The sequence below is a fragment of the Mirounga leonina genome, unplaced genomic scaffold (genome assembly GCF_011800145.1).
Source record: "Mirounga leonina isolate KUSES-001 unplaced genomic scaffold, KU_Mleo_1.0 Mir_180, whole genome shotgun sequence".
Lineage (NCBI taxonomy): Eukaryota > Metazoa > Chordata > Mammalia > Carnivora > Phocidae > Mirounga > Mirounga leonina.
In genome coordinates this window covers 12,137,393-12,160,638 of record NW_023270469.1, presented here as the reverse complement: position 1 = coordinate 12,160,638, position 23,246 = coordinate 12,137,393, and the positions used below count along the sequence as shown (strand labels likewise).

General features: G+C 42.9%; 1 protein-coding gene and 1 pseudogene across 4 annotated transcripts in view; both read right to left on the bottom strand.

Moving 5' to 3' along the window:
• Positions 1–452: 452 nt before the first annotated feature.
• Positions 453–1,573, bottom strand: LOC118023856 (annotated as a pseudogene).
• Positions 1,574–5,510: 3,937 nt separating this feature from the next.
• The window catches only part of WDR59 (WD repeat domain 59), an 84,573-nt gene continuing 66,837 nt past the window's right edge, over positions 5,511–23,246 (bottom strand). For 2 of the 4 annotated variants that reach the window (XM_035024782.1, XM_035024780.1), the window contains 8 exons: positions 21,200–21,333; positions 19,742–19,823; positions 16,738–16,850; positions 15,055–15,205; positions 14,901–14,973; positions 13,054–13,180; positions 12,757–12,899; positions 5,511–6,351 (listed from right to left, as the gene is read on the bottom strand). In XM_035024782.1, coding sequence (XP_034880673.1) covers positions 6,116–6,351; positions 12,757–12,899; positions 13,054–13,180; positions 14,901–14,973; positions 15,055–15,205; positions 16,738–16,850; positions 19,742–19,823; positions 21,200–21,333 — 1,059 coding nt within the window. In that variant the 3' untranslated portion in view covers positions 5,511–6,115. Of the gene's footprint in view, positions 6,412–12,756; positions 12,900–13,053; positions 13,181–14,900; positions 14,974–15,054; positions 15,206–16,737; positions 16,851–19,741; positions 19,824–21,199; positions 21,334–23,246 lie in introns of all 4 variants that reach the window. The other 2 variants (XM_035024779.1, XM_035024781.1) reach the window with 1 other exon arrangement.

The following is a 23,246-nucleotide window of genomic DNA, read 5'->3' as shown; positions in this document are numbered from 1 at the left end:
GAAAGGGGTCCAGTTTTCCCCAACCCTTTGTTGAAGAGACTATCTTTCTCCCATTGCATATTCTTTCCTGCTTTGTAGAAGATTAATTGCCTCTATAACTGTGGGCTCATTTCCGGATTTTCTATTCTGTTCCATTGATCTATGTGTCTATTTTTGTGCCTGTACCATACTGTCTTGATTACTACAGATTTGTGATATAACTTGAAGGAATTGTGATGCCTCCAGCTTCGCTTTTCTTTTTCAAGACTGCTTTGGCTATTTAGGGTCCCATACAAGTTTTAGGATTGTTTGTTCTAGCTCTGTGAAGAATGCTATTGGTATTTTGATAGGGATTGCATTAAATGTGTAGATGGCTTTGAGTAGTATAGACATTTTAACAATATTCTAATCCATACCTGTCCATTTCTTTGCATCATCTTGAATTTTTTTCTTTTCTTTCTTTTTTTTTTTTTTTTTTGATGTCCCATTTATTTGTTACTCTTAAAAAATCTCATTTTTGACTGGACTCAGACTTAGAGGTAGAAGCTCTCAGAGAGGACAGCCTCTGTCTCTTGGCAGTCTATTCCTAGGATTTTTTCCTTGGCCTCCTTCATTCGCTTGGCCAAACGGTTAGCATATTCTGCAGCCTCTTCCTTATTTTTCTTAGTATGCTGTTTCTTCAAAGCAATATGCTGATGTTTGTGTGGGAGGACATGTGGAGTAACAAGATGCTGAATCTTGTGCTCTTTGGTTCTAGGTTTCTTACCTTCTTTGTTGAGGGGCTTTCTCATAACATACTTGTGGACATCATCTTCTTTAGAGAGACTGAAAGTTTGCGGATTCTGCTGGCTCTCCTGGGTCCCAGGCAACGAGGCACAGTAGTTATCAGTGAGTCCAGGAATACCCTTCTCCCCTTTTTTCTACAATGACCAAGTTGAGAACACTGAGATTGGCATCCACAATGCAACCCCAAACAGATTTGCCCCTTCTTTCTCCAGTCCTCCTTGGTCTGTAGCAGGAATGCTCCTTAATCAGCAGCAGGCAGACGCGGCCATGGGTCAGGACACCCTGTTTCATGGGGAAGACTTGTTTGTCACTGTCACCATTGATTTGGACCACATAACCCTTTCATTCTTCACCCAGAGCATCAGCAGCAACTTCTGTGGCCATACACTTCTCATAAAATGTATGAAGTTTGCGTTCATCATCCACTTCAATGAGTTTCTTGCAGCCAGAAGCTAGGAAAGAGATGTTCAGCTTCATCCTGAAGCAACCTACCACCTCTGAGGTGCCACGAGAAAGAGTGTCTTGAATTTCTTTCATCAGTATTTTATTGTCTTCAGAGTACAGGTATTTCACCTCGTTGATTAGGTATATTCCCAGGTATCTTTTTGTTTTTGGTGTAATTATAAATGGGATCGATTCCTTAATTTTGCTTTCTGCTGCTTCATTGCTGGTGTATAGAAATGCAACAGATTTCTATATGTTGATTTTGTATCCTGAGACTACTGAATTCATTTATCAGTTCTAGCAGGTTTTTTTGTGGGGTCTTTAGGGTTATCTATATATAGTATCACGGCATCTGCGAATAGTGAAAATTTTACTTCTTGTTGATTTGGATGCCTTTTATTTTTGTTGTCTGATTGCTGTCACTGGGACTTCTAGTACTATGTTGAATAAAAGTGGTGAGAGTGGACATCCCTGTCTTTTCCTGACCATAGAGGAGAAGCTCTCGGTTTCCCCCCATTTAGGATATTAATTGTGGGTTGTTTTTTTTTTTTTTGCAATTTCTATTTTTTTTTTTTAAGATTTTATTTATTTGAGAGAGAGAATGAGAGACAGAGAGCACGAGAGGGAAGAGGGCAGAGGGGGGGGGAAGCAGACCCCCCGCTGAGCAGGGAGCCCGATGTGGGACTCGATCCCGGGACTCCAGGATCATGACCTGAGCCGAAGGCAGTCGCTTAACCAACTGAGCCACCCAGGCGCCCCTAATTGTGGGTTTTTCATATATGGCCTTTACCTGTTTATAATTTTGAGGTATGATCCCTCAAAATTAACTTTATTGAGGGTTTTTATCATGAATGGATGTTGTACTATGTCAAATGCTTTTTCTGCATCTACTGAAATGATCACATGGTTCTTAGACTTTATTAGTGTGGTATATCACATTGATATGCAAATACTGAACCACTCTCGCAAGCCATGAATAAATCTCACTTGATTGTGGTGGTGAATGATTTTTTAAATGTATTGTTGGATTTGGTTTGCTAGTATTTTATTGAGAATTTTTGCATCTATATTCATCAGGAATATTGGCCTGTAGTTCTCTTTTTTAGTGGTGTCTTTATCTAGTTTTGGGATCAGGATAATGCTGTCCTCATTGAATGAATTTGGAAATTTTTCTTCCTTTTCTATTTTTTGGAATACTTTGAGGAGTAGGTATTAACTCTTCTTTAAATGTTTGGTAGAATTTGCCTGTGAAGCCACTTGGTCCAGGACTTTTGTTTGCTGGAGTTTTTTGATTACTGATTCAATTTCTTTGCTAGTTATCAGTCTGTTTTCTTTTTCTTCCTGTTACAGTTTTGGTAATTTATATGTTTCTAGGAATTTACCCATTTCTTGTTGGTTGTCCAATGTGTTGGCATACAGCTTTTCATAATATTCTCTTCTAATTGTACTTCTGTGGTATTCGTTGTTCTTTCTCCTTTCTAATTTTGATTTTATTTATTTGGGTCCTTTCTTTTTTCTTTTTGGTAAGTCTGGCTAGAGGTTTATCAATTTTATTAACTTTTTCTTTTTTTTAAGATTTTATTTATTTATTTGACAGAGAGAGAGACACAGCGAGAGAGGGAACACAAGCAGGGGGAGTGGGAAAGGGAGAAGCAGGCTTCCTGCAGAGCAGGGAGCCGGATGCGGGGCTCGATCCCAGGACCCTGAGATCATGACCTGAGCCAAAGGCAGACACTTAACGACTGAGCCACCCAGGCGCCCCTTTTTTATTAATTTTTTCAAAGAACCAGGCTCCTGGTTTCATCAATCCGTTTTTTTTTTGTTGTTTTTTTTTTTTTTTTAGTTTCTATATCATTTCTGCTCTAATCTGTTTCCTTCCTTCTGCTGGCTTTAGGCCTTGTTTTAGGTTGTTTTCTAGCTTGTTTAGTTGTAAGGTTAGGTTGTTTATTTAAGATTTTTCTTGGTCCTTGAGATAGGCCTGTATTGCTATATATTTCCCTCTTAGGACCACTTTTGCTGCATCCCAAAAGTTTTGGGCAAGTGTGTTTTCATTTTCATGTGTTTTCATGTATTTTTTTAATTTCTTCTTTAATTTCCTGGTGGACCCATCCATTGTTTAGTAGCATCTTATTTAACCTCCATGTATTTTTGGTCTTTGCAGATATTTTTCTTGTGGTTGACTTCTCGTTTCATAGTTCTGTGGTCAGAAAAGATGCATGGTATGATTTCAATCTTCTTGTATTTGTTGAGGCCTGTTTTGTGGCCTCATATGTGATCTATTCTGGAGAATGTCCCATGTGCACTTGAAAGGAATGTGCATTCTGTTGTTTCAGGATGAAATGTTCTGAATATATCTGTTAAGTCCATCTGGTCCAGTGTGTTACTAAGCCATTGTTTCCTTGTTGATTTTCTGTTTAGGTCACCTGTCCTCACTGATATAGCAGGGGTGTTAAAGTCCCCTACTATTATTGTATTATCATCATAGATTAGTTCCTTTGTTTGTTATTACTGTTTTATGTATCTGAGTGCTCCCATGTTAGGTGTATACATATTTACAATTGTTATACCATCTTGTTGGATTGTCCCCTGTTATTATGTAGTGCCTTTTTTTTTAAGATTTTATTTATTTATTTGACAGAGAGATAGAGAGCACAGATAGAGTGGCAGGCAGAGGGAGAAGCAGGCTCCCCGCTGAGCAGGGAGCCCGATGCGGGGCTCGGTCTCAGGGCCCTGGGATCATGACCTGAGCTGAAAGCAGACACTTAACCAATTGAGCCACCCAGGCGCCCCATGCCCTTCTTTTTTTTTTTTTTTTGAGATTTATTTATTTGAGAGAAGGGAGGAGGGGGAAGGGGAGAGGGAGATGGAAAGAGAGAATCCCAAGTGGACATCATGCTCAGCATGGAGCCCGATGCAGGGCTCAACCCTGAGATCATGATGTGAGCCGAAATCAAGAGTCAGTCGCTCAACCAACTGAGCCACCCAGGCGTCCCATATAGTGCCCTTCTTTGTCTCTTGTTACAATCTTTGTTTTAAAGTCTAGTTTGTCCAATATAAGTATTGCTACTTCTTTCTTTTGACATTCATTTGCATGACAAATGTTTCTCCATTCCCTTGGAGTCTGCAGGTGTCTTTAGGTCTAAAATGAGTCACTCGTAGGTAATGGATGGGTCTTGACCCCACAATCCTCAGTAAGAAATGAATTTACATTGTGATCCATTATACATGTATGCAAGTCTGTGCATATACACTCATAAACAGGTTACACAAAATGATATTCACCACTCTATTTCATTTCTGTAATGCTGGTTTTTATATACTAAATCGATTTCACAACCCATTACTGGGTCCTGACCTGTAGTTTAAAACAGTGATATATAACACATTTTGAGACATGTACTTCTATTTCTTAAGTTAATCAATTTGGAATTATGAAATTCTAAGGAACAAAAACATATTCCAGTAGAAATATCAAAAAGATTTCTCGTTCCTGGCACATATAATATTGAAGAGTTGAAAATCATTCTGAAGAATAAAACAGGTGGGCATCTGAATCACAGCCACTTGGAATGCAGATAAACAAAAAATGGAAAGTCTGTTAGGGAGCCCAAATGAAGAGTGGAAGGAACTTACCAGAACTCAACCAACCTGCGCAGTAGCATGGGAGACTCAAATATCATGCTGTGAAGCCATCTCATTTTCCTTTTGCTAAATGAAATGATTAAAAGACTCTTAGTGTTGGGGGGCCTGGGGGGTGCAGCCAGTTGAACATCCAACTCTTGGTTTCGGCTCAGGTCATGATCTCAGGGTCATGGGATTGAGCCCCACATCAGGCTCTGCACTCAGCGCAGAGTCTGCTTAAGATTCTCTCTCCCTCTGGGTGCCTGGGTGGCTCAGATGGTAAGCGTCTGCCTTCAGCTCAGGTCGTGATCCCAGGGTCCTGGAATCAAGTCCCGCATCGGGCTCCCTGCTCAGCAGGGAGCCTGCTTCTCCCTCTGCCTCTCTCTCTCTCTGTCTCTTATGAATAAATAAAATCTTTAAAAAAAAAAAAAAGATTCTCTCTCCCTCTTCCTCCTCCCCACCCACCCTGCCTCACGCTCTAAGGTAAATAAATCTTAAAAAAAAAAAAAGACTCCTGGAGTTGGAAAGAAACTTAAAATATCAAATTCTATTTTCTCCCATCAGATGACAAGAGTAAATCAGCATTTCCTGTGAAAATCTGAGCAGTGACTCTGGTCCTATCCCAAAGAGTTAACTTCAGTTAGAAAGAGAATAAAAACAATTTCACTAAAACACTGTTCAACCTTCTCTTTTTTTTTTCCCAAACAATTACCTGACTTTTATTAGCCAAGGGACAGCAGCTTGAAGAGAAATAAAAAACATAAGATACATCTTTAGAGTCCTTAAGTACATCATGTATTTATACTTTAAATATCATTTTTAAAAGGCCACTATCCATCAGTTCATTTAAATGTACCAACTTATATCATAGACCTACTTATCAACTAAGTTAACGTCCATTGTCCTTCGGCTCAGGAGACTGTCCTTTGTATCCGACCTTGGTCTGAAATGGCATCAGAAAGGATGCTGTTCAGTGGTTTAAGGTTAACACCTTGAAGGTAAATACGGCTCTGGAGGCAGGTGCTTTTCTTCAAGAAGATTTCCACCTGGCTACGTGGCTCTGCACGTCTGCCCTCCTCCTCTCCGGTGACATCCACGCCATCAAGAGCCAAAAAGAAGAGAAGCAAAAGCTCATCAACAGCTGGTGCGGTGGCAGTCTTTGAGGGGAACACGTTCCAGTCTATTCAAGAATGGCTTTCTGGAGCCTCCCTCCTGGTGGGAGACCTTGTCATCCAACACGTATGGAATCCTGTGGGATCTGCGACAACTCCCATGGTCTGTGAGTTCAGAATGTGCTTTCAAGCAGGCAGTGACATCCACACCCGGTGGGACACACCTCCTGGGTCCGAAACCACTCCATCATGTGGCTGGTGTGCCCACCATGCCCGCAGGTCAGGCAGAAATTGGACGACCCGCGTACGGCCACGTGGCAGATGGCACACTGGAACGTGAAGCCTTTGCAGACGGCACACTGCGCGCCACGGACCTCGTTCCGGCAGTGGCTACAGTACACGCCAAACTCTGCAGGCGGTTGGAGAGGGCCAAACAAGACACACGGAGCGTTAGTTCTGCACAAGGAACCTGGGCACGGTGAGAATGAGGTCTTCATCTTAGGAGTCTGCAGGGATTCTATTACAACATGATTCTCTCTTTTTAAACAGCAGAGGCCCTTCTTCCACAATCTCCCTAAGTCTTACAAAGACACACCGCTGTCACTGCAGGCTGTGTGCAGGGGGACAGGGCAGGCGGTGCCCGGCTGTTGGGAGGCCTGGGGTGAAAAGCCCAGGTGACGGCTCCGCCTCATCCTCGCCTAGGCCAATGGCTGCAGGGGCCTGGCTCATAGAGGTGGCCACCAGCTGTTTGTTGACAGAACTGAAGGACTCAGTGACACCTAGCAAAGCTGATCAGTGTCACAGTGTCTTCCCTACCTGTACACCAGTGACCAAGTGGCACAAGATGCACCAGGTCAGGACCCTGCGGTCAGGACCGCCTGGTCCCCAGCTCCCCGGAAGAGACGCCGAGGGCTAACCCCACACCCGCAAGCACATCCTGGCGCACCTCAGGCACAACCCTGAGTCCGGGCGGCCTGCGTCACTCCCCCGTGTCCCCTGCCCAGCTTCCAGCATGCCGCCGCAGGAACACATCTTGCCATGGCCTCACGCTCTCCTCCGACGGTGCCGTCGGCACCTGGCCCTGCCTGCAGCCTGCCGCCTCTGCTGGCCTCTGGGGCAAAGGCTTGGGTCTGGAGCCCCGACGAGCAGTGGGGCAGGAGGGGCTGAACCGCGCCCCATTACTGCCTGAAGACCGCCACCTCTCCCCCTGAGGAAATGCCACCTGGCTTCACCATCCCTGCCTCTTCTCTGCCCTCACCTGGGGCACTCTGGAAACATCCCCCAACCCCCGTCCCCTCAGGACTTCTGTTCTTGGTTCTCACTCTTCTCTTGACCCCAGTTCTTGGCACCATCCCTGGTGCCTTCAGACCCCACCCCCAACCCTCTGCACACCTGGCCTCCCAGGGCCTCGCCCGTCACATACTGCCTTCACCCTTTCTGGCGACAGTCTCCCGAGGCCAGCCTGAGTGACCTGGACCAACATTATCATTACTTTTGTGCAAGTCTCCCCAACTCTCCCTCCATGGCACTAACGAGCAGAACCTCCAGGCCGGATGAACGCTATCAGGTGCCTACTCCACATCTGCCCCCGGCACTCCTGGGGGAAGGCGCCCCGGCGAGAGGTGCTTCTCACTAAATACACGACAACCAGCTCCCAGGGCTGCAGAGCGGCTGCTCCGCCATTTTCCCGATGGCGCTTCTTGCTTCCACCACAGCCCACGCACTCCTGCACACCCCTGCTCCCCTCTCTCACCTGCTGGCCTCCCCTCTTCCCTGAGACAAGAGAAGCCTCCATCTCCAGCCACCAAACCTTTAGATTTCCCTACTTGCTCCTCTTCTTCCGCCTCCTACAACAGAGGAAGGCTACTTTCCTGTACCTGAGCCAGTTCCTCTGCCTCAGGACAAATGGCAGTCACAAAAATGTACCAATAAAGACTTTTAAAATACATGGTAAGTAAGGAAAAATTTTATGACAGTCCTAGTTTAGGTAAATCCTGAGACAAATTAAATTGGTTTGATAAGTTTGGTGAAAAATAGCCATGTCTTGTCCCTTTATGCACAACTTTTTATGTTAGGTAATGTTTATGGTTTATAATCTCGTGAAAAGCCTAGTTAGTTTAAATTTCTTAAATTTCCTTTACTGTTTTATTGGTTGGACAAGCTTCAACCTTTAAAATGATGACATTGTAAAAACTGTACATTCAATAAATTGAATTATGTCTTCATAATTGTTCTTTGACATTTGAGATAACTGTAAATGTAAACCTAATTATTCTCCAGATCTATCTGGGTAAAATTATTAAAACGTCCTCTCCCTGAAAAACTCAATATGCCATTAGGAACTGTGTTTCTCCATACTATGTCAGCTTAAATGTAATCCCTAAAATCGTTATTAACTTTAAGATGTTGAACTAATATTTCCTTTAGTTAATTAATGAATCATTTGAGGGGATGTGGCCAATTTCTAGGTGGATATAAATTCACAAAGATAGGGAATACAAAACACTAAGTCCCTAAGTGTAATTTTAATATTTCTCTCTTGCCTCTTATTGTTCTATATAATGGAATGGCCATTAGTTGAGAAGGACAGGCACACGTTTGGGCCACGCTGGTGTACAGAATAACTTTCGCCACACGTGGAGATACAAAAGGATGTAGAGTTTGTGTGAAATCACAAGCTGTCAAGGTGTCTTTTATAGGAACACTGACAAACTTGGGGAATCTCAGGGAAGGAAGCGTATGCCCACAGGTATAGGCTTTGCAGGTGAAACCCGGCAGAGGCAACATGAATCATTCCTGGCTCCCAATGGACAAACCAATAAGGACAATAAAAAATACGTCTGGCACATAAATGATCAGATTATGACTCCTAAGGCTTTATGAAACCCCCAGGCAGAAGCCAACTCCAAAGGCTTAGTGCCATATGGTCCTGCGTACAAAAGAGCTGTGTGTATGAATCACCATCAGTTACACAAATGTAAATAAAACCAGCCAAATAAATAAGACATTAAATAAACGGAAGCAGAAAATTGCTTGACTACCTCCTCAAAATAAATGAAGCCTCGAGCCCTTTCTATAAATCTAACCCCTTAAATGAACACAATTTTATCCCTAAAATTTGCTGCTGATATGGGATGACCCTTGCACATGTGATGAGTCCGAGAGGAAACTGCTGGTTTTCCAGCAATTTGGAGACTAACTGTAGCTGTGGTAACCCTGGAGTAGTTTTCTCTCAATATCTGCTGTTTGCTAGATTTGACAAGTCCACTTCTTCCAAAGTAATAAATAATGAAGATGAAAATACGTAATGTGGGCGCCTGGGTGGCTCAGTTGGTTAAGCGACTGCCTTCGGCTCAGGTCATGATCCTGGAGTCCCCAGGATCGAGTCCCGCATCGGGCTCCCTGCTTGGCAGGGAGTCTGCTTCTCCCTCTGACCCTCCTCCCTCTCATGCTCTCTGTCTCTCATTCTCTCTGTCTCAAATAAATAAATAAAATCTTAAAAAAAAAAAAAAAAGAAAATACGTAATGCTTTTGTCTGAGTCTATCTTTCATAATCCCTCCCCTTTAAAATCCTACAATACCGTTTGTGACGATATTAGGACTCACTATTCATTCTTCAGGACCAGTTAAGTCTCCATGAGTTCCTGTTTTACTTCTCTGATTGGATTATAGACTTTTTGACACCCCCCCCCCCAAACCACTCCTTGTGTTTCCTTGTATGGCCAACAGAACTTGGCAGGATGCTTATAATAACAGATGTCAGTAAGAGTGCAATGTATCAGTTACCTACCTCTGTGATTCATATATTTTCCTGAAAACTAATTCTAAATCACAAGTTGCTCCAGGCCTTCATTACACTTTCATACACTTTTATGCACTTACATGCTCTGAAAAATACATTGCCCAAATAACATTTTGCACCTTTGCATTTCCTGAAGTACATACACCAAAATAATCCATATTAAAACAATCCTTGTTATTTGATATCTAAATCTCTGTATTACTCTGGTTTGTTTGTTTAAGATTTTAAGTAATCTCTACACCTAACATGAGGCTCGAACTCACAACCCTAAGATCCAAAGTCACATGCCCCACCGACTGAGCCAGCCAGGCGCCTTGTTTGGGTTTTTTAATTGAACATACATACAACTTAAAAGAGTCAAATAATGTTTTATGTCTGATTAACAAAATCAGCATTCCCTTCCACTCCCTTCGCCCACCACTCCCAGGAGGAAATCCTTCCAACTCACTTAACCTTTTGTTTCTACCTTCTATCTCCAAACACCCCTGTACAAAGCTAATTCTTAATTTCCCCATTTAAGCATTATCTCAACTTTCCTGTGGAAGCTTCTTTCACTCCCCAATCCCCCTAGCCACACACATACCCCATCCCTCATCTCCCCCACACCGTTCCACTATTAACTTGGTTAGATCAGCGTTCTGTTTTCACATCATCTATCCAGGTGAACATTATTCAAGCCAAGCCATGTACCATGACCACTTTTCCTTCTTGCACGCTTAGATTTTCTTAGTAACCGTCTTGTTTTTGTTTGCTTACTTTATCATAATTCACTTGCAAACCCTCTCTCAAATACCTGAATCTCTATAAATACACTGGACACTGAAATCCACTAGCTATTTTTCTAACTTTCTCTCCTGGAGACAGCACTCTTAAAGCTCCAACCTGGATGGGTCTGTCTCTCAGTCTGCCATGTGGATCTCCCTTTACCATCATCCCGACTCCCTGCCTTCCTGGATAGACTGAAGGTTTACTTTTACACGTGACTGATCATTTGGGGCAGGATTCTAGGTTAGAAATCATCTTCTGGAGACTTCCAAAGGCACTGCTGCATTGTCCTCTCCTTCCCAGTATCTGGTTCACCGTTCCTGAGAAGCGTGGTGCTGCCCATATTCCTTATCCTCTGTATGAGACCTGTTCTCTCTCTCTCTGGAAGCTCCCAGGGTACTCTCTCTATCCCGGGTCTTTCTTCACTCACTACACTAGGTGCTTCATGGGCCCTTTCAAGCTAGAAAGCTGTTTGCCTTCTCTGGAGAACGAAAATTCCAGATTTTCTGTTGTGATATAGGCAGGCTCATAACCTGCTCTGCAAACTAGGAGCAGGGACCTGGGGACCCTAAAAAAGCCATCAAACAATACTCCTGTGTTTAGTCTCACCTTTGTGCCACTTCCAGAGGTGCCAAGCATCACTGAATCCTGAGCCATCAGGGGCGGCCAGGGGAGGGGTGGGGGCTGGAGCAGGGTGGGGGTTCTGTCACATGTGGTACTGGTGTGGTACTGTTTTTCTGCCTGTCAGTTTAGGCCCCGTAAAATCAGCTACTACTAAGCTATCTGCCTCCCTGGTCCCAAATGCTATCAACAACATGATTCTCTTTGCACGATTATGCCTTTTCAGGAAAGCTCTGGATAGACGCTTTGGGGAGGGGGGGCTCTGGGTGAGAGAGGAAATCAATGTGTGTTCAGACTACCCTCTCTGGCGGTCTTCCACGTCACCCTTTAAAACTCTTCTCTTAGCTCCTTTCAGATCACACTCTCGCTTTTCCTCAGAACTCACTGGTGTCTCCTTCTGAGTCTGCAGATACAAGCTTCTCTCAAGACCCGGAATGGGTGAGCTCGTGCTCTCCCTGTACTCTTCCTTCCCACCCCAGGTCCCAGGTCAATGTACCCATTCTCACAGCTCCAGCACCACCTACATGCTAAAGATTCTCAAAATTGCTAGTTCTCGCCCCAGGCCACCCTTTGAGCTCCAGATTCCATTTGGCCGCCTACATGACTTTACAGTCTGGCAGCTCATACACATCTCCAGCTATCCCAAACAGACCTCTTAATATTCTTTCAGCCTCTTCTATCTTAGAATATGGTGCCACCACCTACCCAGGTGCCCAAGCTAGAAACCCAGGAATCATCTAAGCTTTGTCCCTTCCCCTCAATCCCACATCCAATTTATTATCATTATATGTGGAGTCTACCTCTAAAAAGTAGTTTGAATCTACCCCCTCTCTCTACCTCCACTGACATCACCTGAGACTAGGCCGTCGATCTCCCTCTGACTACTCTAACAGTCTTCAAACTTCTACCTCACCCTCCTCCAAACCTTCTTTCATATAACAGCCAGTGATTCTCTTAAAATAGAAACCAGAGCATGTCACTTACCTCTTAATACCCTTTGAAGCTTACCACTGGACTCAGAATACAATCCCAATTCTGAACCATGACTGGCAAGTTCCTAATTACCCTACAATCTAATCTGGTACCCTTTTTGCTCACTGTGTTCTACCCACTAGCCTTCCTTCACTAGTTTAATGGGTGCTGCTCTCTGTAGATGGCTTCTCATCCCTCCACCTCAGCCCCTCAGAAAGGCCTTCCCCGTACACGGCCAGACATCACCTGGAATGCTCCCTTCCTGCTCTCCCTGCGCCAACATCGTTGATCACAACCTACGGTTATTTAATTTTCCTCCCCCACTAGTCTGTGAGTTCCATGAGGGGAAGGAATGTGCGAGTACTCTGCCTCACAGGAGCTCGGTACGTCTTAGCTGAATATATGAATGAGTACCCCTCCTTCAAATCAGTATCTGAGTACCGTATATAAAACGACTTCCACTTAGAAGAGAAATGTACTCTTGTCATGAAATACAAGGATTTTCGGAAGGTGAGAACAGACTCAAAATGCTTCAGAAATTTCTGCCTCTAAGTGAGAAGCTAAAAGACTTCACTCCAAGTCTTACATTCAGGGACAAAATAAATGATAGGACCTTTCAGATAGTGACAGGAAAAGAAAGAAATTCGTATTCACCAATCCCTTTGTGAGGATCAGGAGGACAGGAGACAAACTTCAGCACCTCAGCTCGTTTCTCTCTCAGACCCCAGCGATAGAGGATTTCTCCATAGCATTTCTTAAAGTCATCAAATTGCTGGGTATTGGCGGGGTCCAGAAGCCTGGATAAAACTCAAAAGATTTCCTGTCAGTTCCTTTAAAAAAACCAAGCTCAATACCAAATGAACTTAACATAGCTTTCTTACAGCAAGAGTCTTGACTTTGGGGAATCTAAGCGTTATGAAAATTGCAGCTCTCACCGGGGAAGGTTGTTACCTTTTATTTTTATCATGCTGATCACGTTCTCGCTCACGGGGATCACTGTAGGTAAGACTCCCAAAGCGGATTTCTTCTGGAGAAGACTCTCCCCAAGGTGAGGAGACATGTTCTGCCTCTCTTCCCGCTGAAGCAAATCAAATGGGAAGGGAAGAGGGAAATTAGAGAAGGCTTGGAAAGTGTCTGAAAACTCTCATAATGCAGAGTGTGCTCAATTTAGTCACTGGAAGAAAAATAAGCTAAGCTGAAGATGCTAAGAAATATAACTAAGCAGAACTCTTTCCTAGCCTTACCTTTTTATTTAGATATTTACTGTTAAGGTAACCTGATAACTAAGTACTCACATAATGATTAAGCAGCAAATTATGGTACAGTGATAAAAAATATTAGATAAAGCAGTCAGTATTGATAAAGACTTTTTAAATGATGTGAGAAAATGTTCACGATAAAATTAAAAACAGAACACAAAATCATATATATAGAATGACCCTTCACACACACACACATACACACACACAGATTGGGGAAAATGTTTTGGAATGTTAATAGACATTACTTCTAGGTGGAGGTTCAGTGATGATTATTTTCTTCTATAATGCTTTTTGTAATACTGGGCATGTATTACTTTTTTTTAAGATTTATTTATTTGAGAGAGAGAGAGAGAATATACATGTACACACACACACACGTACAGGGCAGAGAGGCAGAGAGAGGGAGAGAATCGCTAACAGACTCCCTGCTAAGTGTGGAACCCGATGCAGGGCTCAATCTCACAACCCTGAGATCACGACCTGAGCTAAAATGAAGAGTTGGACACTTAACCAACGGGGGCCACCCAGGTGCCCCCATGTAATTACTCTTATAACCTTTAAATTAAAGGAACAAGATTTCTGTCTTTCCCACCCCATTCCCCTAAATGGGTTTTCCAGGAAAGAGAAACTTCATTTTGTTGAAACATTTTAAAATTTCAAAACATTTTAAACTTTCATAGCTTTAAAATTATTTTGAATATAATAAAATGAATTTTCCTGACTTCTTGTGCAAATGGTACTGTTAAAATGTTTTTCTGCATGACACAGAATCATTGTTGGCCAGACAGTGATATTCTCTCAGAAAATTATTTGACACTGTACTTACTGGCCACAAACTTCTGTTTTTTGTTTGGATCTTCTTTTTTTTCTTAATACTTTGTAACTCTTCCTATCAAACTACTGTAACTACGACTTCTTTGCCTGCCCCTCTAACAGGCATCACCTCCTACCTCAAAGTCTCTACATGTGTAGCTTCTATTCTATAGACTGGAAAACTAAATCACCAAGCTCACTCAAGTTCTATATAAAATAAGAATAAATTCTAAGAAAAAAAAAGAAAATTAAGATGATTTTTAAAAAGAAATTTCAAAAATCCGGAAACCACAAGTACACTTATTCGTTAAATAGACCTTTATGGCCAGCTGGAATTAGGCTGATCTTTATTTCTCCACACTGAAAAGAAGTATGTGGGAAGCAACAGCTAACAAGAAGTAGCAGATGACTGGGGTGGGGCGGGGGGCATGTGAGGGAGAAAGAATGAGGGTTGGGTTTACCGGGTAAACACTGAAGTCCCACTGTCAGTCTCTCAAGGTTACGAGTTGAAAAGCAACCCAGCCAGGCACAAAGACATACCAGAAACTGGCCTGTTCAAGTCCAGGCCTTGCTAACTACAGCATCCCCATCATATTAAATTTGGAGAGAAATGAGAAGCAAGGTAAGTATAGACTGCATCTATTAACTGAAGCTGACACAGTAACAATTCACAGTTTTTAGAGTACCAGAAATCCAGCGTGGCCAAGTCAGCACCATACCAACCTATGTTCCAGCCACCAGTGTTGAGCCCTGGGTCTGACATGCTTGAGCAGGAGCCCGAGGAAGTAAAGCTGGGCTGCAGGACAAACAGGAGCAGAGTCAGAACACGCTTCCCTTCAGGAGAAGTCAAACACAACACACAAGGCCGCAGGCTTACATATCGGCTGTGGGACACCACAGGGTTAGAGGACCGGCCGGGAAAGGGTCCGAAGGGGTTTGGTATTCCCTGAGGCCGAGACTGGGCTTCAAACACGCTGCAGAGCATGGCCAGTGTCTGGACGTCCCGGAGTCGGCAGTAGTGAGCCAACCTGGAGGGGAAAATGAGAGAAAAAAAGTCAAGAGAAGAGATAGAAGAAGGATAACTGTCACAGTTGTGGTGGGTTGCTGACAAAGGGATAGAAGGGAGGTTTCTTAATTCTGCTTCACAAAATTGTCAGGAACCAGGGCTTTCTACATATCTAGCAGATTGTACTTTGAGTATGGCTAAATTTGTTTTGGAAAAGAATGTATCCAAGTATTACAAATGAGCTGGATAACCCATCTGAAAGCTTCTAGTTGGCAGCCAGGCATGGCTCAGACTTGAGTGTGGCTTCTCCAAGAACTAAGTGGACTAAACTAACATCTGAATGAGGCCATGCATGTGCTCTTGGTCTCCCCAACTCCAAGAAGGATCACTCTTCACTCGTAACCTAACGCTACGTGAGGGTGCTCAGAACACTGGACCACCACCATGGTATGGAGAACTGGCAAAAGACACGAAGGTGGAATTATGAATATGAGCTATTAAATAAGAATAACAAGGAATATTTTTAGCTTTTAGGTACTCACATCCTCTTGCTCCTTTTAGGACCACTATGCTAGGATGTGAGGTAGGGATCAGAACAATTTGGTCTTTGTGATGGAATGATACTGATAATTTCCTACCAAGCCATGTATGGTATTTCTTAAAGTGTTTTCATACCATCATACTTGAGCCTTATGTGATGTGGGTAGAACCACCATTATCATCCCTGCGTCACCATGAGGCGACTGAAGCTTCAGCACAGGTCCCACATCCAGCCTCAACAAGTAAGTCAAGCAATCCTCGACCTGAAGGAATTAGAGCTTTTCTGTCTCTCTGTCAGGCTCTGAGCCTCATGATTATGAAGATTCAAGTGGTAAGCCATTTTCACATTGTATTTCCAGCTTGCCACATTAAAGTGCAATAAATCCAACACAAATTCAATGTTTCCATAAACTGCCAAACAGGGTAAAAACATCATTGCCCTTGGAAAGCATGTAAGTCAACACGGAATTAGAGAATCTGCTCTTGGGAGCAAAACTCTACAGCACCCAAGAAATTTAGCATTTCAAGAGTTCAAACTTCTGTGTTCAGACTGGTGTAACATGGGCTAAAGCATAAATCTCTAAAGGACACATGAGTCTCGAATCCTTGTTGTAAATGACTAATATTGTCTACTTCCTTCTGCTACAAGAAGTTAGTTCTGGGGTGCCTGGGTGGCTCAGTTGGTTGGGCGACTGCCTTCGGCTCAGGTCATGATCCTGGAGTCCCTGGATCGAGTCCCGCATCGGGCTCCCTGCTCGGCAGGGAGTCTGCTTCTCCCTCTGACCCTCCCCCCTCTCATGTGCTTGCTCTCTCTCATTCTCTCTCAAATAAATAAATAAAATCTTAAAAAAAAAAAAAAAAGAAGTTAGTTCTGCACAGAAATTATCGTAGCACTAACGGGAAAGATCTCACTTTTTCCCGTTCCTCATATCCCTTCAATGAAAATACTGCAAGTGTTTACAGACCTAAAATTCACATCACTCATTTTCCTCACTTTTAGCTCTCAAAACCTACAGGGACTCCAGCAGCTGTCGCCCAAATGGATGTCGAGCCCAGGGTGTTTCCAAATCCGGGTCAGACTTGGGACCAAGGCAAAGATCTGTAGCGACTGTAGCCAGCGACCAAACCTGGAACAGATCGAAGAGAAACACTTGAAGTCAGACTGGTGAGGAAAGGACCAGGAAGCATGAAAGAACCCCACCTTCCTCCACACACAGCCTAAAGCCTTGCTGCTCTGAGGACAACAAAAACTGGGAACATTAGGTCCCCTTCCAGACATACTGAATCAAAATTTGCATTTTAACAAGATTCTCTGGGGACTGTAATGCTCAAGAAACACTAGTCTTAAAAACTTTTATTAAGCAAATTTCAAAGAAATGACACCCCGCATTAACCCCAATGGGTTGTCTCAAGTGACTTCTTCTGTTGCTTCATTAGTGAACAGGCAGGGAGAGGGGAAAAAAAGCATCCCGTATCATATTTCAGATCTGTCCTTTGCCCAAGTAAAGGGAAACTTTGTTGCTTTCATTACAAAATTTTCAGTATACTCTCAAAGCTAAAGAAAAATAGGCCAGGACAAAACAGACTTGACTTTCTTTTTGTTGACATCAAGTCTGAGGCATATCTCCAAACTTGAAATCATACAGGGCTTGGGGTCATCAAGCAGAAACTAATATCCATTAGGTGTCTATTAACTCCAAGATTCAGCACATGCTAATATTAAATATATCATGCCGTCAACAGAGCCTCCTTCCCTCCACACTTTTTTTAAAAATGGAATACTATTGGGAAATCTTTCTTAGTAGCAATATATCATTGTATGCCCACTAACTGGAAAACACTATCCTAGACTCTGTGAGAAACTTGAAAAGAAGAAAATACAGACTTTAATCGAGGAGTCTATAATCTAAGAAAAAAAAGAATAAACAAAAATACTGAAAAATGGGTAGAGAAACACATCAGATATGTGAAAAAATCAATTAAATTAGGTGGCACCACTATACTCAGGCACCCAAGTATTGATTAAGACAAGATACATGAGGTTTACTTTTATCTCTATAACCAAGGACCTACCTGAACAGTTGATGAGAGAAGTTATGTCTCTCCTCTGGGATAGGACAGGATGTTTATTATTCTGGCTCACAATTTAGGTATGTTCCTTCCTCACTTTTTAAAAAAATATTTATTTATTTTAGAGAGAGAGAGGGAGAGAACGTGGGAGAGGCAAAAGGAGAAGGGGAGAGAATCTCAAGCAGACTCCTCTGTTGAGTGTGGAGCCTGGTGTGGGGCTCAATCTCACGACCCTCAGATCATGACCTGAGCCAAAACCAAGAGTCCAAAGCTTAAATGATTGAGCCACCAAGCACCCTGTTACTTCCTCACTTTTAATATACACTTCCTAAACGGCTTTGACAGGAATAGTTGACACTTGGGTTTATTTCTGCAACTCTTTGCAAAACAACAGACACATCATCATCAACATATGCATAAAAAAGAACAAAAAAAACATTCTTCAAGCATTTGCACCGATGCCATTTCCGTCCCTTTACAAGTACCATGCCACAAATGATGACAATAATTACAGGAACAGAGTGGCAACTGTCCCATATATTGGATATTTGCCATCTAGCAGATATGGGTATGGGAGTTTTACATATATGACCTTATTCTTTCTCATCGGTACTAGAATCAGGACTATTTCATAGTTGAGGAAATTGAGGTTCAGAAAGATGAAGTGCTGGCCAGGATCACATAATATTTTTTTTTTTTAAGTAGCATGGAGCCCAACGTGGGGCTTAAAAATCATGACCCTGAGATCAAGACCTGAGCTGCGATCAAAAGTTGGATGCTTAACCAACTGAGCCAGCCAGGCACCCCTTAAAGATTTTATTTTTAAATAATCTTTATACCCAACATGAGGCTTGAACTTACAACCCCAAGATCAAGAGTTGCATGTTCTACTGACTGAGCCAGCCAGGCAACTCGCCCGCAATTTTTTTTTTTTTTTTAATTTTAAGTAAACTCTACACCACACATGGGACCTGAACTCACAACCCTGAGATCGAGAGTCACATGCTCTACTCACTGAGCTAGGCTCTTGAGACAAAGAATTTTTTTTAAGATTTATTTATTTGAGAAGTAGAGAGAGAGCACCGGCAGGAGAGGCAGAGGGAGAGGGAGAAGAGAATCCAAAGCAGACTCCGTGTTGAACTTGGAGCCTAACACAGGGCTTGATCTCATGACCCTGGGATCACAACCCGAGCTGAAACCAAGAGTCGGACGCCCAACTGACTGCGCCACCCAGGCCCCTGAAACAAAGCATTTTTTTTTTTTTTTAAAGATTTTATTTCTTTATTTGACAGAGAGAGACACAGCGAGAGAGGGAACACAAGCAGAAGGAGTGGGAGAGGGAGAAGTAGGCTTCCCGCTGAGCAGGGAGCCCGATGCGGGGCTCGATCCCAGGACCCTGGGATCATGACCTGAGCTGAAGGCAGACGCTTAACGACTGAGCCACCCAGGCGCCCCAAAACAAAGCATTTTTAAAAGTATAAAAACCCCAGCAAAACAGAATTGAGAGTGCAAATGGCAAAGGCACAGATTCCCACATTTATGTGTGTAACAATCACCATGATACCAGAGTAGAAATGTAATAAAAAATTCTCACTACATGCTTTAGGATCTTCTCAACTAAGCTCTAATAAGAAAAAGACCCAAAGGGGGGGGGGGTGCCTGGCTGGCTCAGTTGGAAGAGCATACAACTCTTGATATCGGGGTCATGAGTTCAAGCCCCACATTGGGGGTAGAGATTACTTAAATAAATAAATATTTTTTAAAAAAGAGAGAGAGAACCCAAAGGATTTAGAAAGCTGCTCTAGCCCTGCAGTTTGGCAAAGAAAATGGGATAGGAATTGTAAAATAGGAAGCACGCCTTGAAAGGTCACTAAACCAAAATTATGAAGTGAAAACAAGTGACTCAAAAAGAAAACTCCAGATGGCCATCAGGAGGGATGCATGATACCTGGACAAGGTCCTTCCTTCCAACAAGCAAGGCAGAAGTGGCATTCTTCTGGCATGTTTCTTGAATATCATTCACGTTCAATCTGAAATGTAAAAAGAATTAATAAGAAGTTTCTTTCTAGTCTAACCTCCTAAATCAGTGACCCCTGGTTTAACAGACAAACTAAAAACTGCCTCTTTAGTTGTCATCCAAAATGTTTTATCCATGTTGGCCTTAAGCTTTACTCTTGCTACATAATATGGAGAAAAAGCTTACCCGCAGCTCAGGCTGGGGTTCGTGCCTGGGGAAGGTGAAATTGTTCACCTCTCTGAAGTCAGGACAGGAGGCCAACCCCAAATGTCAATTTGGCAACCAGCTTTTCTGGGGATTTCCCCAGGCTTAACGGTTGAATAAAAAGAAATTCAAATATGTGCATGCAACACTGTGGTTTCTAACACAGAGCGGTGTGCTGTGTATGTATTACACAATAAACACTTTTTGTTATGTGTTCCAGTTCAAGAAGAAGGCCAGCCTCTGTATGCCTGTCACTAGCCTCCCAACTCCCTACAACCAAAGTGGCTCTGCTTTTAACTGTTCTACAAATAGGTATCGAAAGCAGAATTCTGAGGCCCCCTCCCACCACACATCTATTATAATCTCCTCCCTTTAATTATGGGTGATACCAGTGAATACTGATGGGCTATCACATCCAAGATTAGGTTATTAATCAGTCCACTGTGAATGTGTCAAAGGGAGATTATCTTAGGTGGGCCTGACCTAATCAGGTGAGACCTTAGAAAGAAAGTGAAGCATCAGAGAGAAACTCCTGCTGGTCTTGAAGATGAAAATCACCGAGTTCTATGTCTTCAAGGAATTAAATTCTGCTAACAACCTGAATGAGCTTGGAAGAGGACTCTGAACATTGGATAAGACCACTACCTGGCCACCTCTACGATTTCAGCCTGGTGAGCCCTGAGCAAGGACCCAGCTAAGCCATGCCCGGCCCCTGACCCATGGAAACCGAGATAATAAATGTATGTTATTTTAAGCTGCTAAGTTTGTGGTACCTTGTTATGCAGCAACAGAAAGCTCACATACTGGTCTCCTCCTAAAACTTCTTCTGAATAAAGGATTCCAATACTTATTTATTTTTTTTAGGGAGAGAGAGAAAGAGACACACAGAGAGTGAGTGTGCATGGGAGGGTGGGGGACGGGGGTGCAGGGAGAGGGAGACAAAATCTCAAGGAGGCTCCACACCCAGCATGGAGCCCGAAACAGGGCTTTGAACTCACAACCTTGAGATCATGACCTGAGCCGAGATCATGACCTGAGCCATAATCGAGAGCCAATCGCTTAACGACGGAGCCACCCGGGCTCCCCGAAAGGGTTCCAATACTTTAATATTTTTAAAATACTTTTAAAAAAAGACACAAAACCACGTGGATTATGATGACTGTGTGATGAGCATGGCAGACTTACATGTACAGTTCTCCCAGTGATTTGTGAACAGGAAGAAGGCATGCAGTGTCCTGGATGATAACTTTCCCAGCAGCCTTGATCGGTCGATTGCCGGAGTCCGATCCCTCACGCTTGCTTTTCCATCTCCTGGATTTCTGGGGGGAGATGACGAGATATAACTAATGGGGACTTTGATGAATGGAAACCTACAGTCGCAGAGCACGTCAGAGTTGGGTCATTGGTTATTTGCAGAGACTCTGCATTACATCATGCCCACAATTATATGAATCAGCATCTGTAGAAAATAAAAGGATGGCAAAGGGCATTGAGCTCTTGGTTCCAAAATCCTAACAGGAACATATGCACCTACTGCAGTGCTACATACATGGTACAGATGCCCAAAAATAGATACCTTGAATCTAGAATTAAAAAAAAAAAAAAAAGAAAGAAAAGAAAAGAAAGAAAGAACAGCAGGTAAATAAGTTAGTAAAGACCCCAAAAATGTGGGAGAAGAGCAACTTTTAAGGTTGGGATCAGCCTTAGGTTCAAAGTTCTTGCCTGAAGCTAATCAAAGGTTTTTTTCTTCTCAGACAGCTTTAATAGGATTTGTTGAAAATTTAATTCAGACACAGCAGTGTGGGCTCTGCAAACCTTAATCTGTGGCAGGCAGACCGAGAAACTTAGCAGCTCAAGGAGAATTACCTGGTTTTTCCTAGCAGACTTGAATTACTTCTAAAAGTGATCATTTTAGAATGCCAAAAATACTTGAGCAGAGGGACCTGGGTAATGGACACGGAAGATCATGAGCAACTGTCCTATTTCCCCAGAGCCTCCCCTACAAAGGAGCCTGTGTGTAGGAAATGAGAGATGTCCTGGAAAGGGAGAATTATCAGCGTAGCCCGATCTGGTATCTTCAAAATGACAACCAGCCGAGGGAACAATATTCTATTTTATTTTATTGCTGGAAGTTAAAAAGGGGGCCACCAAAGTGATTCAACTCAGGGGGGAGGTGACATACTTATTAACAAAGTTGCTAGGGAAGGGGCCTGCAATCTGGAGTCAGAAAACCAAGGTGTGCTGGTCTTATTAACATCTGTGCTGGTTCAGTATGACCCTGGGTGAGCTCCTTATTTGCTATGAACTTAATCTCATGTCATCCTCTTTGCTCACTGATAACTATGCCTCAGGATGAGCTCCTTTCCGATCTTGCAAGTCTAATAAGGCCACAGTGAAAAGGTAAGAGTGCAGACTGAGAACATACAATTAAATCAAATCTCTAATGATTATAAATGTATTACAAGCCCTCAGGAATTTAGATCATTACTTATATTACTCACAAATAATTCATTTTCCGCTAGTGATTTTTCTACACTCTTCCATTCATTAGTCATGGTCTATAGTTAGTTGCTTCTGACCAGTGATGTCCCATCTAATCCCCAAAGGTGCCCACAGCATGGAACTTCCTATGGGCTCAGTAAGGGTTATGGAACCTACTAGATCCAGGACACCTGGACTCGGTTCGTGGCAGATGAAGTTTAGCTGAGGTCTCTGAACTTTTTATCATAATTTGTAAATACATGTGCTACATTATCAATTTGGAACTTTGACCCAGTTGATCTTAAGCAGCAATTGAGTTACTTTGTGCTCTTTATTCATACACATCATTACTATCAATACAAGAGAAGCCCTTACTATTGTCCGGCAGCCCTTCGATTCTCGATTTGTGCTGCCCAGTTTCTAAAGAGTTACGTACACACTCACAAAAATACTAGCCTTTTAGCCACAAATAGCCTGATGAGGATGCAACTAAGGGGAGAATGGGCTAAAGAGCAAACAGCCTGTCAGAATGGACTGGAGCCAGGCAGTATTAACCAACACAGGACAGATGTTGTCCATGTGCATGAAATAATTTGACGTGACTGGTTGTGGGTAGGGTAATTCTGTGGGCATCTACCAGGCAGTGACTGGAACAGCACAGTGTGGTGAACTGGAACAGGGAGGGTGTTAAGTACATAAACTTTTTCATCCAGGTTTCCAGGAGTTTAAAAATTCCAGGAAACAACACCCA